The 13,936-nt window shown below is 41.9% G+C and overlaps 2 protein-coding genes across 5 annotated transcripts in view; one reads left to right on the top strand and one right to left on the bottom strand.

Moving 5' to 3' along the window:
• Nucleotides 1-1,401: 1,401 nt before the first annotated feature.
• Nucleotides 1,402-5,325, bottom strand: LOC144022196 (prostaglandin reductase 3-like). The gene is made up of 2 exons (XM_077526783.1): nt 4,335-5,325; nt 1,402-2,512 (listed from the first exon to the last, which is right to left on the bottom strand). Exons 1-2 carry the CDS (start codon nt 4,622-4,624, stop codon nt 1,582-1,584), a joined length of 1,221 nt encoding a protein of 406 aa, XP_077382909.1. The 5' UTR covers nt 4,625-5,325; the 3' UTR covers nt 1,402-1,581.
• tshz1 (teashirt zinc finger homeobox 1) overlaps nt 4,056-13,936 on the top strand; it is a 46,449-nt gene continuing 36,568 nt past the window's right edge. Inside the window, exons 1-2 of one of the 4 annotated variants that reach the window (XM_077526778.1) lie at nt 4,056-4,213; nt 6,086-6,608. In XM_077526778.1, coding sequence (XP_077382904.1) covers nt 6,569-6,608 — 40 coding nt within the window. In that variant the 5' untranslated portion in view covers nt 4,056-4,213; nt 6,086-6,568. Of the gene's footprint in view, nt 4,218-4,828; nt 4,946-5,422; nt 5,898-6,085; nt 6,609-13,936 lie in introns of those variants that run through there. The other 3 variants (XM_077526781.1, XM_077526782.1, XM_077526780.1) reach the window with 3 other exon arrangements.

The raw sequence follows: 13,936 nt of genomic DNA, 5'->3' as shown, positions 1-13,936 counted from the left end.
CTAGAAAACTTTTTGGGAGGCTTTTTGAAATTGTCCAGGTGTAACCTAATTAAATTTGAATATTTATGCAGAATTAGTTAGTCCCAGGAAGGTTTGAATGGTTTACTGCTACAAAGCATGGGAATGAAAATAAATGTCAAAGGGCAAGTAGGGCACAGTAACTCACTGTTTTCGGGTTTTCTTTTTGCAGTAGCAATTTTAAGTCTGACTGCTTGTTAACTGGACACATTTTTAGTATGTGCAGCTTTGGGGCATGTGAAGGCAAAGATTGATTGTTTGGATTGTGTTTCTGCCAGCTAACACACAGGCAATAAAATATCAAGCACACCTGGAGCAGTATTCACTTTTGGCATATCCACATAAGCCCCTAAAAGACAAACAATGAAGTCTATAAAACATTTATGGTAGATGAAGTGCCGGAGAGCGCTAAAAGCAAGCAGAGTGAGGCATCTGGTCTGAAATGAGTAAAAGTGAGTATGAACATTAAACACTGAAATCATTTTGCAGCGCTAAATGTAATAAAGTTTAGATAGACATACATTTATGCAAGATTTTTAAAGAGGAAGTCAACATAAAAATAAAAAATAAATCTTAATAATACTGAATGCTCTATGCAGCCCCAATAGTCTAAATGTGGTATTCTAGTTAATATTGTATTAGTGGAATATTAATTACAAAGCAAATACAGCCCCTTTTCCATCCATCTCAGGGGGCAGCCATTTTGCCACTTGCTGTTGACTGAAAATGACACCACAGTTGGTCAGACAATAACCAATCTTGGCTCACCTGCTTTCTGAGTTTGTTCATGTGACATTCGCAGGCCGAGCCACAAGTTACCGGAACAACTGCACAGTCATTTTCAGACAGTTGACAGCAAGTGGCAAAATGGCCACCCCCAGATATTAATAAAGAATGGGTGGCTTTTGCTGCTTAATTCGTATTCCACAAACACATTATCAATCACAATGTCATGTTTAGACTAGTGGGGTCATATACAACATATTATCCATCCATTTTCTTAACCGCTTACTCCTCACAAGGGTCGGGGGATGGGATGCTGGAGCCTATTCCAGCCAGCTTCGGGCAGTAAGCAGGGTACACCCTGAGCTGGTTGCCAGCCAATCGCAGACGACATATTGTAAAGAAAATGTTTGGATTGACTTCCCCTTTGAATGCTTACTATATTCATTTTTCTGATCTTAAGGCCTAAAGCGCCTGGCAAAACATGCCTCTACATTTTAGAGGCGACCATAAGGGGATTATTAAATTACACTGGTATGCATTAAAACAAACAAACAAAAATCACAAGAATCACACATTTTCTAGTCTTTTTTTTTTTTTAATGCAAACCATCATGATTGTGCAAAGTGAAAGTAAAATACTCAAACTGAACACTCAAAATTTGTGATCACTTTTTTTTATTTGTGCTTACACAGTAGTGTAATGTGTATCACAAACTTTTTGCATAGCTGATCTGATGATTTGGCAAAATAGCCATTGCCAGTTCACTTCATTACATGCCATATTTAATTTGTTGCAAATTTTAAAGTGCATGTAGAATTTTATTTTGGCGCATAAAATTTATAGTTTACTATTTGAAATAGAGGGAGGTGTCACTTGGAGCACAACCTTGCCGAGGTTCTTTCCTGCATACATGTAGTCCACAGCTCGGAAGACTGACTCCAGGCCAACAAACCTCCCTTCTTGGGCCAAATCCCCATAATCCACCTCACACACAAGTTTGCCCGTGGCAAACATCTGCATCATACGAGTCAGAGCCTCCCTGTAGTCGCTTATGAAGTGAGGAAGGAAGAAACCTCGAATGCTTGCTGACTTCTGGAGAAGCTTTACGGGTAAAGTTGTCCCTCTGAACTGCGGGATTCCCGACGCAGACTGGTAACCTGAGATGAAGCCAATGACTATTAGTCTGCCTTTTTTCGCCAAACAGTTAACTGCCAGTTCTAAAGTGCTGCCCCCGACTGATTCATAAACCACGTCAATGCCTTTTGGGTACTCTGTCTTTAGGGTCTGAGCCAAATCCTCTGCTTTGTAGTTAATTGGCCTGTCGCACCCGATAGACTTAAGAAAACCCGCTTTCTCATTGGATGAGCAGGTCCCGATCACGTGACAGCCGGCCTGTTTGGCCAACTGCACCGCAAACTGTCCCGTTCCTCCCGCAGCCGCTGTGACAAGAACAGTCTCGCCTTTGGCCAGGTCACCCAGACGCTTCAGGGCGATGAAGGCGGTCGCGCCGCTGACCAGCAGGGTGAGAAACTCGGGCTTGGCCGAAGGGACAGGCACACTTTCCTTGGCGGGAACCACAGTGTACTCTGCAAAGGCGCCGCTGCCGAAATAGGCCACAGTGTCCCCGACGGTGTAGCGGGAGCTGGCGCTGAGGCCGAGGCCGACAACCTCACCGATACCCTCAAATCCAGCGTCAAAGGGAGGTTGCACCGTCGGGTCGTAACGGCCTGCTGAATAATTAATATCAGAGGCGTTGATCCCCACAAAACTGAAAGACAAAAAACAAACAAACATACATTTGGAGATGAAAGATGAGACATAAAATGGTTGTCACGATGATCAGTCTCGAGATACATCTGCACTTGAATTTGTTCTGGAAATGATCTGCTTTTTCCTCTAGAAAAGAGCCACAAGCTGCAGTGACAGGAAATGCTTATATCACACAACGCAATGCATGATATCATGATTCATTGCCTTCAGACACCCGTAACAGACTGCACTTTGAAAATCATACATAGTTGCTTCAGTACAAGGATGACTGTTTTCATCTTTGGCAACATGATGGAGTGAAAAAACATGTGAGATGGATCAAGTGAATAAATAAACTTTATTAATAGCCTTTTAGATCAGCATTTGGGTCTCATTGCGGTGCATGTAGTGTGTGCAGATAATGCTTCTGCAGGCTAGAGATGGGTCAAGGTGATTGAATAACTTGATAGGAAAATAAAACTATTACAACAGACCAAACAGATGTAACAGGATAAAAACAAAAAACAAACAAACAGATGACATAATGACATTCCACTCGATTTAAAAATAAGCTTAATTATACAGCTTTAATCATGTTCCATGGCTACATCTTCACCAATATTTTTTTTTAAATATTTTTTACACATATTTATACATACTACATCTGAAAGTAAAATTAATTGGCTCATTTTATTTAAAAAGCAAAGGATGCCATCGCAATGATGCTATTCATTTTCGGGGGTGCACTGCTATACTTAATGCAGAATTGAGGAGCTCAAACTGACAAAGGTGGGAATGTAAAAAACAAAAAATAAAAAACTGTAGAAATGATACACTGCCATGATCGTCTCAGATTGCCATTATGTACGCTTTCATTTATGTGCAAATATTTTATTGTCCGTAATTATCAGACAAGTTAGATATTTATGTGAAATGATATGATTGTTTTTACTTGTGAAAAATAGCACCATTTATTAATATTGGCTGAAAAACTAAATTTGTTTTTCACTCTTTATGATTAATTAAAACACCCGAGATACATAACTGTGAGATCGCCGCCACCAACCACCGCAAAGAACCTGATGGTCAAAGGTCTTCGTTTACAAGCAAATAATCACAATCCGGTAGGCTATAATGTGATCTTCACTCGGACTCGTGCAAAACTACATTTTATTGGTCCATAAATGCCACAATATAAAACCTAAGCGGTCTGTGTAAGGCAAATTTAACATAAAACCTCAAGTCAAGCATGCATGCAAGCATGCATAATATGTGTATATATATATATATTAAAAAAAAACACTAGTAAAATATTACTTTCAGCGGGATTTATAACTTAAAAGTCAGTTATGTTTAGTCCTAACCACTTTGTAACTCGATTGTGAGGAAATGTATTTAAATTGTAAAAGCACTGTCAGTGACCAATATTGTGCTCCTTCAAATAGGTGAAAAGACAGTGCTGCATCTCCTCCATAATCACATCTGCTGGTACCAGTGGGCCCCCCCATGACTTTGTGTTTGCAGGTCGGTGACGTAGACAGACATGAAGACAGAGAGAGGGAGAGAGAGGGAGCGTGAGCGAGGGAGATGCCGAGATGGATTGATAGACAAATGCAGAGAGGGCGGAACTTGGAATTACAGTACAGCTCTTATTCCTCACGTATTTTGCCATCTTGTGATGAGGATGATTGCTGCTTCTGGTGGACATGGCTGAAACGAGGCAAGTAAGGCTATAGCCCCTTCTTTTATTTACAACTTGTAAGCACATCATAACAACACACACATAGTGAGACAACACGCTTGTGGGTCTGCATTTAAAACGTGCAGAATTGAGAACTTACCGATTTCTGACGAGCAAGTCCGCGTCCGCGGGTGTCGGAACCGGAACAGTTTCCACCGAGGCGGCTTCTCTAAAACTGGGGCTCAGCTTGTTTACGACCACCTTTTTCATGCTGCTCGCTATGGAGGATCCTTTAAAATCAATGAAGTGAGCCGAGTAGGACATATCGATGATGGGGCGCCTCGGAACCGGAAGAAGTCCACAAAGTGAGTCGGTGCCTCTCCGTCTTGAAGCGACGAGCGAAAACAAAAACGCCTTCCGAGCACTTTTCGCCCACATCGAACCGGACATTGCCCTCGAAATGTGACAAAGTTCACGGGCAACTTGAGGTGGCGTTAGCCTGCTAGAGGCTCGCCCTCTGCGCGTACAACATACAGGCCCAGCTTCGCTCTAACGTTGCTTCCAACCGAAAACAAACATTAAGGTACCGCGTAGTTCGAATCTCGTTTTGCATCCGTCCTTACGTGGAGTATTTAACACAAAACGTTTGCTTGTAGCGAAGCCTCGGAGAAGAGAAGCACAGCAGCGACCCACACAAGCAAACTCGTCGGCGTCGTTGGAGTCCCTCCCCTTTCCTCTTCTTCCCGGACACGACACTCACTTCCTCGTAAGGTGAAACAAATCAATCCTCGGTTCCCAACACATCCACACCTCCGTTCCCACACAAAAATAACAACAGCGTGACTCACATGTTCTCATTCAGCAGTCGAATATTAAACGTACAGCGTTTAAACGTCAAGCGACGTGTTTAAAGAGCTGTGTTGCATTCGCGATCACATGTACACCTGTAAACCTTAGCTTGTATTGCGAATTGAATTGGCAGATGTGAGCTTTTTGCGGGTTGGTCTGTATTCTAACCACGGTTTAATCACAGTAGTGTTAACACAGTTCACACACTGACCTGCCAACTCCGGCTTTGAAGCTGCCGTACTTTTATTTTCTATAAGTATGGAGTGGACGTGGTGATAATATTTCAATCTGACTCAAGGTTCTTGTTTGTGCGCTTTTAATGGCTACATGAGAATCTGATGGGCTGCTATTGTCGGGTTTCTTTTTACAGCAAAGCTGGGGAGAGGGAGGGAGAGAGAGGAAGAAAGAGAGAGCGAGTGAGAGAGGGGGGAGTTGGTTGGGTAAAGGGACAAGACAATTAAAAAGATTGACAGGTAGCCTCCTCTGTCAGGGGTGACGCTTGTGGAGAAGGGGAGGAGTAAAAATGTAGCAGGAAAAGCCACTCGATGCGTCTGTCTATCAGTTGAGACTGTCTGAAACAGCTTCTGGATCCGCCGTGTTTCAATTTTTACTTTTTTTTTTTTTTAGGAGGGGAAAAGAGCTCGGATCTGTCGCCGGAGTAGCCCCCTCCCTCGTTTGTCCCCTCGTTCTTTTAAGACACAAACGTTTTAGTAGTCCATGTCGATCTGATGTGTTGGCGATAGCTTTGGATGCGTCTTGTTCGCCTCTCAAGTGATCCCTTCCCTTCTCACCGCATCAAACAGCCACCCCCCAAAATGCGACTCTGTCCTCGAGATGCGATGAGATGATCATTTGCGCCACTCCTAGAGCGTAGGTAAGAGAGCAAGACAATCGTGTTTTATTTTTATTTTTTTCACGCCGAAAGTGGGTTGAACGGGAGAGAGGAAAAGTATCCGCCGGACGAGTGAGGCTGGATCCGGGCGGGCTGAGGTGGCGTAGTGGTGACGGAAATGACATTAACCCATCTAATGCCTGTATGTCTTTTATGTTCCTCTCTTTCAGGGTTCTGGCTTCGAAAGAAACTGAAGGGACTCGTTTCTTACCAAGAAGTGTGCGTGGCGTTAACGTCGGACTTATTTGTTTTGTTTGTTTATTTGCTTTAGTTTTGCCGCGTGTAAAAAGTGCCGCAAACTATCACTAGATTCAAAGACAATTGAAGATTTTTTTTTTAAAGTGAACTTTTCGGGTTTGGAGCTTTTTGCTCCTCTTTCCGACCCGGCCACGAGGGAGATGAAGGACGATGATATTTGATGGACATGAAGGTCTCCCGAGTTCCTCCAGCCCGTTCGTAATTTTTGAGCTCCACGTCGCTGGAACTGATCCAGCTATTACGTCTAAAAATATCCAGTGTGAAAAAGAAGACTGACATTTTCAGCTCCGAGATCAAAACACTCTCCCACCAAAAAGGGATGATTCTTCACCACTGACAGTCTTGAGTTCTTTGTAATTTCTGCATGAGAAACACTGTGGAGGCTGACGGTCACTATGCCGAGGAGAAAGCAGCAAGAACCGCGCCGATCAGCAGGTATAACCCGCCCCTTCCCCACAACCATTTCTCACCCTCTAGCCAAATACACTACTTGTTTTATTTACTCATGCGCTGTATTTAACATTACATTATTTGGGTTGTGATGCATGCTAAAGTCACATGATTTAACTATTGAATTACATTTATTTTTGCTACCTCACTCCTGACTCCCCACTTGTAGAAATTACACGTTTCTGTACATTGATCCATCTCGATTGATCTCTATTGGCTGGGACGTTTTAGGGATGGAAAATTTAACTGAATGTTCCCATTTCGGGGGGATAAAAAGAAGCTTTTGAGACCCAAGAGTGAGTAATGATGAGTGGGAATGAAAGGGGGAAACTGGTGACAGAGTATTCTTTTCTTTTCATTTTTTTTTTGTTATTTTATTAGAGGATTGCCATCCTTGATTTGACTGGTGATTGATCGCCTGTCACATGGCTCTCTCTGATCTGTTCATTCCTGATAAACTTCAATAAATCCCTCTGCAAAGGCAGGCATGCTTTGTCAGGTTTAACACTCAACCCCTCTGTTCTCTCAGCAAGGATCAGAAAAAGTTTTGAATTACAACTGGGAAATTGATTTTGAGGCAGCAAAGTAAAATTAAAAGAAAGGATGGGGTGCGTGCTGGGTGGTTAATTGTAAAAAATAAAATAAAAAATGCATCCAAACATTTGTCACATCAGAGGTTTCAGTCATTTCCCTGACTCAGAAATGTTGAAATTTCATTTTTGTATTCCCATCCGAATTCACCTTACATCATCTCCAACTAGACTCAGTGTAGTATCGGAATCAATATCCAGTGCTGAAGGGGAGTCTAATATTTACTGTGTGGCCAGCTGATAAACCCAGGTGTTGGCAGAAGGCCGACACCATTGACTTCTAGTGGTTTGGATCTGGACTCCCCCCTTTTCCCCTCTCGTCTCCCTGCAGCCTTTAAACAAATGTAAATGAGTGACAGGGGTTTCTACCTCTGTGCTAATGAGGCCGACTCTTTGAAGTTAGGCATTAACAACTCGAGTGAACAAAAGACAGTTACAGAATTTTAAAGAGATTTTGAAATATGAGGTGCAAAGCGGGTCGAAGAGGAGGGCCAGCCGGCGAAGACTTTGAACTCGGCAGGTTTTATCTTTTTAAGCGTAGAGCTGCTGCTGGTGATGTTGAGGAGGAGGAGGAGGATGTTGATGATGTGGAGGAGTAGAGAACGTGCAACCGGTGCTCACATTCGACTTATTTCTGTCTGCCTTTCTAGCAAAGCCGTGTTTATGTGAATTCAGGCCCAGACTGGGAGAAAAAGACTCAGATTTAGATTTTCAGGCAGACTTTCCCTCCCTTGAGTATATGTGTGTGTGTCGGGGTTTGGTTATTTCAATAAAATACCCCCTCTGGAAAAGGTCACCCTTGTTGGAATCAGAGTGACTCTCATTAGCCCACTGCATGAAAACATGACATCTCTTTGACCCCTCCATTCCCCATGCTCCCTCCCTCCCATATCACACACCCCATTGATCCATCGCATTGTCCACTGAGTGCCATCATCTGTTGTAATGGTCCATCACAACTTGGCGTTCAGGATGTTTTCTATTCAGTACTACCGTCGTAGATAATACCACCCTCTCACTCTGCCATGATCCAAATCGCACCAAATCACTAAAATATACACACACACACACACACACACACGCAGAGACGCACACACATTCATAAACACACTCGACTAACGTGAGGCTCCAATGGGAGCAAATAGTGACCTGTGGCTACCCACTAGTACAGCAAGAACAATGCTTAAATCAGAACTAAAAAGTTGAAAACAAATATTAGTGTGTATATATAGCAATGTAAGAACTCTTAATTCTTATTTATTTATTTTTATTTTTTGAAGTTCTGAAGTCCGATGTTTTTAATACCGGCAGTATCTTTTTCTTTTCTTTTGTTAATCATTATTATGGCGTACATTAGCTTGCAATTTTGATCAAATTATGCCGGTCATGTCAATAAGTAAAAATAGTGTATAGTGAATACCCTAATGTTCACCTTATTTCCAGTTAATATTTTGTGTTACTCTTTATAAAAATGTTTCTGAAACATTTTTGTTCAAATTTTATATAGCGGATACATTTATTTATTTATTTTTTTATGCTGTGAAATTTTTGTAAATTCATTAAAATGGACATAAATAAATGATACTACACTATCATTATTATTTTTCTTTAGCTTTTTGTTTTGCTTTTAAATAACTAATATACAAACTTGTTTTAAAAAAAGTACAAGTGCATTATAAAGTCTGTAGACCAAAAAAAAGATGCCAGTTGATTTATTCACATATTCAGAAATGCACAGACTTGTACCATTGTACGTTATTGATAAGGCAAAATAAAAACACATGCACACAAAAAAAAAAACAAGATTACTGCTGTTTTTTACTAAGTGTAAGGTAAAAAGGAGGAAGATAAGTATGAGGAACACATTTTATATTTTTATTTCTGTGGTCCATAATGGTAATTATAAGTGTGTATGTGTGAGTGTGACAGAGCGACTTGTGTGTGTATGCACGCGCGCTCAAAGTGTGTGTACGTTCAGTGAAGGGAGCGAAGGGGGTAAGGTTGCTATACCCGTCGGCTTCATTAGAGAGAGCCCTAATTATCTGTGCATCTGATGGATTTGTGACAGGCCCTAACGATTAATGCTGACAAATTCAGTAAGGTGTCAAGTCCGCAGCTGCCTTGATGTAATCAAGCTGATATTATACAGTCCCCATAGCCCCTAGTGCAGCACCAACTCAATTTGCCTGTGCAGGTGACAAATGGACTTTGCTACCTGACTAATCACGTCAGGAGACAATGCCAGTTAATGACCTTTAGTAAGCCCTCGCCACCCTCACCGCCACCCCTCGTATAACCTTGTAAAAATAAGTCGAACCGGCTACAGCGCACCACATCTTGTTGCTACTTGTTTTGCTTCAAATTATTTTATTTCAAAGGCGTTTTTCAAAGTAAAAGCGGAATGGCATGTTTTCCTTAAAAAAGTGAAGCGGCGGAGCATTTCCAACTGTTGCAAAAGTTTTCATTTTTGTATTAATGACCACTTCCAGCGTAATGATGTAGAAGCCTCATGTGAACGCTTTTTAAAATAAGGAATTCCGTAGACATGTTTACAATTTTACGCATGTCGTGCTCCTTGGACTAAATCACAGCCACATCATAACATTTTGACTGTGTGAAAGTTAAAAAAAAAAAAAAAAAAGCGGCGTCCCGACTCTGAGTTCTGTCGCTGCCTCGCTGAAGGCTTCCAGTTTATTCCCAGCTGGAGGCTCGCTGTGCCCAGGGATTAATGATTTTGCATGCTCGGGGTAGCTAAGATTACACAGCGACCTTTGTGCTCTTACTTGATGATACTGTTAGGCGATATTCTCCCCCCGATATCAACAGCATTTATGTGCCCCTACCCACCTCTCTGTCTGCACCACTGTCCCGAGGAATGTGTCTTCCATAGGTGTGCTTTGTTCCCTTTAGTCGGAGTTTTCCACTCAGATATATTTAAATATTTGTTTCAGCAAAGGAATTAGTGTTTTTTGTTCTTCTAAAATTCACTCGTGATGTAAGGTAACTCCACAATTTAAGAGAAAAGTGTATTTAAATCAAAGGTAAAAATCATTTGTATGTGCAATAGAGAGTGTAAACGAATCCATTCCAAGAGTGTTGTAACAGTGTTAGAGAGAGTGTATCTTAGCACGGACTGGTGTTAGTTTTCATGGAATGAATAACTTGAACGGGTGTAATGGTAACCACACCATGTTAGTCATCCTCTGCAGGAGGATTGCAGGACCTCTTCTCAATTTTTCGTTCCCCCACCGGAGCATAAAAACAACCTCAGAAGAGCAGCTCTACATATTCATCACGTCCGACTCTCAAATCTGTTCACTCCCCGCAATCAAAAAATGGAGCTGGGAAACTGATTGATCCACAACAGCCTGTTTTATTTCGCTGTTTTAGTTGTATCGCGTGTGTGTTCTAGGCATTCCCTCTGCGTGTGTGTGCGTGTGCGTGGCTGTGTGTGGTACTCAGACTCGGCTTGAGGTTAACATAGTTGGGGCAGCATTTCTAGTAGCAGGTGGCATCGATTGGCCTCATCGATAGCCATTTTTCCTCCTGGGCCATCTCACAAACAAATTGTTAAATTTGCATGTGGGATTCGGGCCATTGAAAGGTTAAACAACGTGTTACGTTCACGTCACCAGAACTGCTGGTCTGCTGGCTTGCTGTGCTCGCTTAGAAATGAGTGTGCTCTAAAACTGTTGCAACAGTGATTATTGATTAGTAGTAACTAATAGCTGCTATTAGTGAGGTTTAAACATTGTGTTCTCTCATAATAAGAAAATAAAATGCCCCCCAGCCCCCCTTGTTTGAGGCTGTTCTTAACCAGACATGCCCCCAGGGCACTCTGCCACAAGCGGTTGTGTTGTCCTTGCTGCACTTTACACAAACAGAAAAGGATGCACATGCACGCGCACACGCACGTGCACACCCACACACACCTCTACCTAATGGTTAAAGAGGAGCCGGCAAGGCTCCATGGGAGGTCAGAATGGAGGTGGCTTAGTATGATGGGAAATCATATCATTAAAGTAACCAGATGTGCTTTGTTGCCTGCCTTGCAGCGCATAAAAACAGCAACAAGTCATGGGATCCAAAAAAGAATGGGAAAAAAAAAAAGGCTGAGAGAATCAAGTTTAAAACAGATAGAAAGCTGCCCTCTGGGACTGAGCTGACAAGCAGCCTTATTCCCGATTTCCGTAGAAAAACAATTTCCCCCAGAATAAAGTTTTTCTTTCTTTTTTGCTTCATTTTACAATGTTGTAGCAGCAGAACTGAACACGTTTTTCTTTTTTTTTTGTGCTTTGGTGAAATTAAGATTGGATGAAAACTATGATAAATGCTGCACGCTTGCTGTTATCAGTACTTTGTTCAAGACTGGCTTCTTACAAATTGTTTTCATAGAGGAAATGTGAGATTTAAGGGCAACTAGATCATCAACATTTTCCTTTGGCACATTCTTTAAAGACTGGAGGAAGACAAGAGGGGAATCGTTCGAGAGTAGTCATGCAAGATTTAAGAAGCACAAATTGACATCTAAAATTTTCTTAACTAAAGTATTACATTTTTGCAGCCAGGGTACATTTGCTCTCTTGATCAGTGCCTTTGCCCCTCAAGAGGCTACGTGTAAGACTGCTAGAGCCAAATTTAACATGTTGCTTCTATCAATAAAAGATGAGCAATTACAGAATATTTTGTCTAATAAGTATTTGAATTCCTCAGTGCAAGCAAAAAAAAACAACAACAACAACAACATGTAGCTTACCCACTCATTACATCATTAAACAGGGGGAATGAGAATCAGAGCTTTGATGCCAACAAACAAACAAGATGGGTCCACTACACGAGATTCCTATCCAGGGACACCCAAACCCTGCATGCTCCTCCGCCTCTGCATCATCTAATGCCGTTCTCTTTCTCGCTCTCTCGCCCCACAACTCGTTCACGTACCTCTCATCTCTCCTTTTACCCCTGCACTTCCCACTTGCTTTTTTATTCCTTGCACTTTTACACTCTCCTGCATGTTTATCCTCTCACCATGCTAGATAAATAATTGCTTTCTGACACTCCAAAGCATCAAGAGAATGTGTATGTGCGAGTATGTAAGGATATACAGTACTCTTTTTGCGTTATCAGTTAGGCTCTTGTTTAGTGTTTCTGTGCATGTCATCATGAAATACTTAATCTTCTCAACAATATAGTTAATTTAGCTTTTGTTTTTAGCCTTTAAAATGGATGCAAGTTAAGGTGGACACCAGAAGCATCAAGTCGGGCTCTATAAGGGTTGGCAGGCAGTCAAAAGGGTTGAGGTACAGCTTTTAGGATGGGGATTAGAGCTGACAGATGAATGAGACGATGGACAAATTCTCCCCCAACAGCTGTGACCGCCGCCATTATCCTGACAGGTGTCAATTAAGAATTATTGCTGGCCAAATGCCCCTTCCCCCACTTTTTTCTTCCCCACACATATACACATTTAGTCCCATTCATCCCAGCTCCACCCCTGGCACGTACGCACGCACGAGCACGCGCACGCAGACACACAATGTCCAGCTGTCGACATTGGTGCGAGAAAAGTAACATTTTACCCTTGTCAGTCTTGTCAGAGATCCTTCAGCCTCACTCTTCTTCTTCTTTGAGGCAGCAGCAGACATTGCTGATCCATAACTCGGTGTGCTTGTGATCATGAGGATGGTTGTCTCTCTTTTTTTCTTTTTTTTTTTTTTTAAATCATCTGCCCTCTCCTGCTTATTTAACCAAAGCAAGATGATCAGAATCATATTGGCCAAGTATGCAAAAACAGAAACACACAAGGAATTTGTCTACTCTCACAACCTGTCCAAGAAACATAAAAATAACAATGACCAACAGAGGGAGACAAAACGGGAAGCCTGACGGGTCGCTGTCAGCGCCTTCAGATTCTTGGATGAGAAAACAATAACGTGGGGCGAGGTGGGTGGACAAGGCTCAACCTTTGCAGTACATTTACAGTAAAGGATACTGTAAATATAGGCATGTCCAATGACATAAGCCAAACATAACATTTTGACCACCTGCCAACTATAGTAGTTTGTTACGGAAATCACTGAATGCTAGCTCATTATGCCCATAACACTGATTGTTACGGCTATTAAAAGAAAAAAAAAATCATGCGTCACATTGCCAAATCAGCTTGAAAATGAGCAAAATTACTTTGTAGATAATTGCGCTATATGTTTGATAGCGTACCACGGCCAGGGCTGGACTGGCCATCTGACATAAAGGGCAGATTGTGGCGGGCTGGCCTCTTTGGGGGCCGATGCAGATGATGATCATGATTATTTTCATACATTTTACCACAAGAGACTGGCCCACAATTTGGAAGGGCCAGTCCATTAATCCATTTCGAATATAGAACTGAAACATCATCACTAAACATCAGTGGCAGAGCTACATGTTAGGCAAGACTGGCTGGGCCGGTGGGCCGAAGTCAAAATGCTAGGGCCAATTTCTTTTTTTTCTTTTGTTTTTTTTTCCTTTTTTTTTTTTTTTTTGTGACAGCCCAGCCCTTACCATGGCAGATGCGGCGTACTTTTCCAGTACTGTCAGTAAAGTAATACCTGCTCATGTGCAGTGGAAGCCAGCAGAAGCATCTGACTTTTAATCATATGTTTTTATCTGTTTCTATCTTGGTCCTTGAAAATATGTCTTCACGTGAAAATGTCATTAACAAGTTTGGGTAGCGCTACATGT

Source organism: Festucalex cinctus, chromosome 7, assembly GCF_051991245.1.
Source record: "Festucalex cinctus isolate MCC-2025b chromosome 7, RoL_Fcin_1.0, whole genome shotgun sequence".
Taxonomy (NCBI): Eukaryota; Metazoa; Chordata; class Actinopteri; order Syngnathiformes; family Syngnathidae; genus Festucalex; species Festucalex cinctus.
This window is presented reverse-complemented; position numbering and strand designations above follow the sequence as displayed.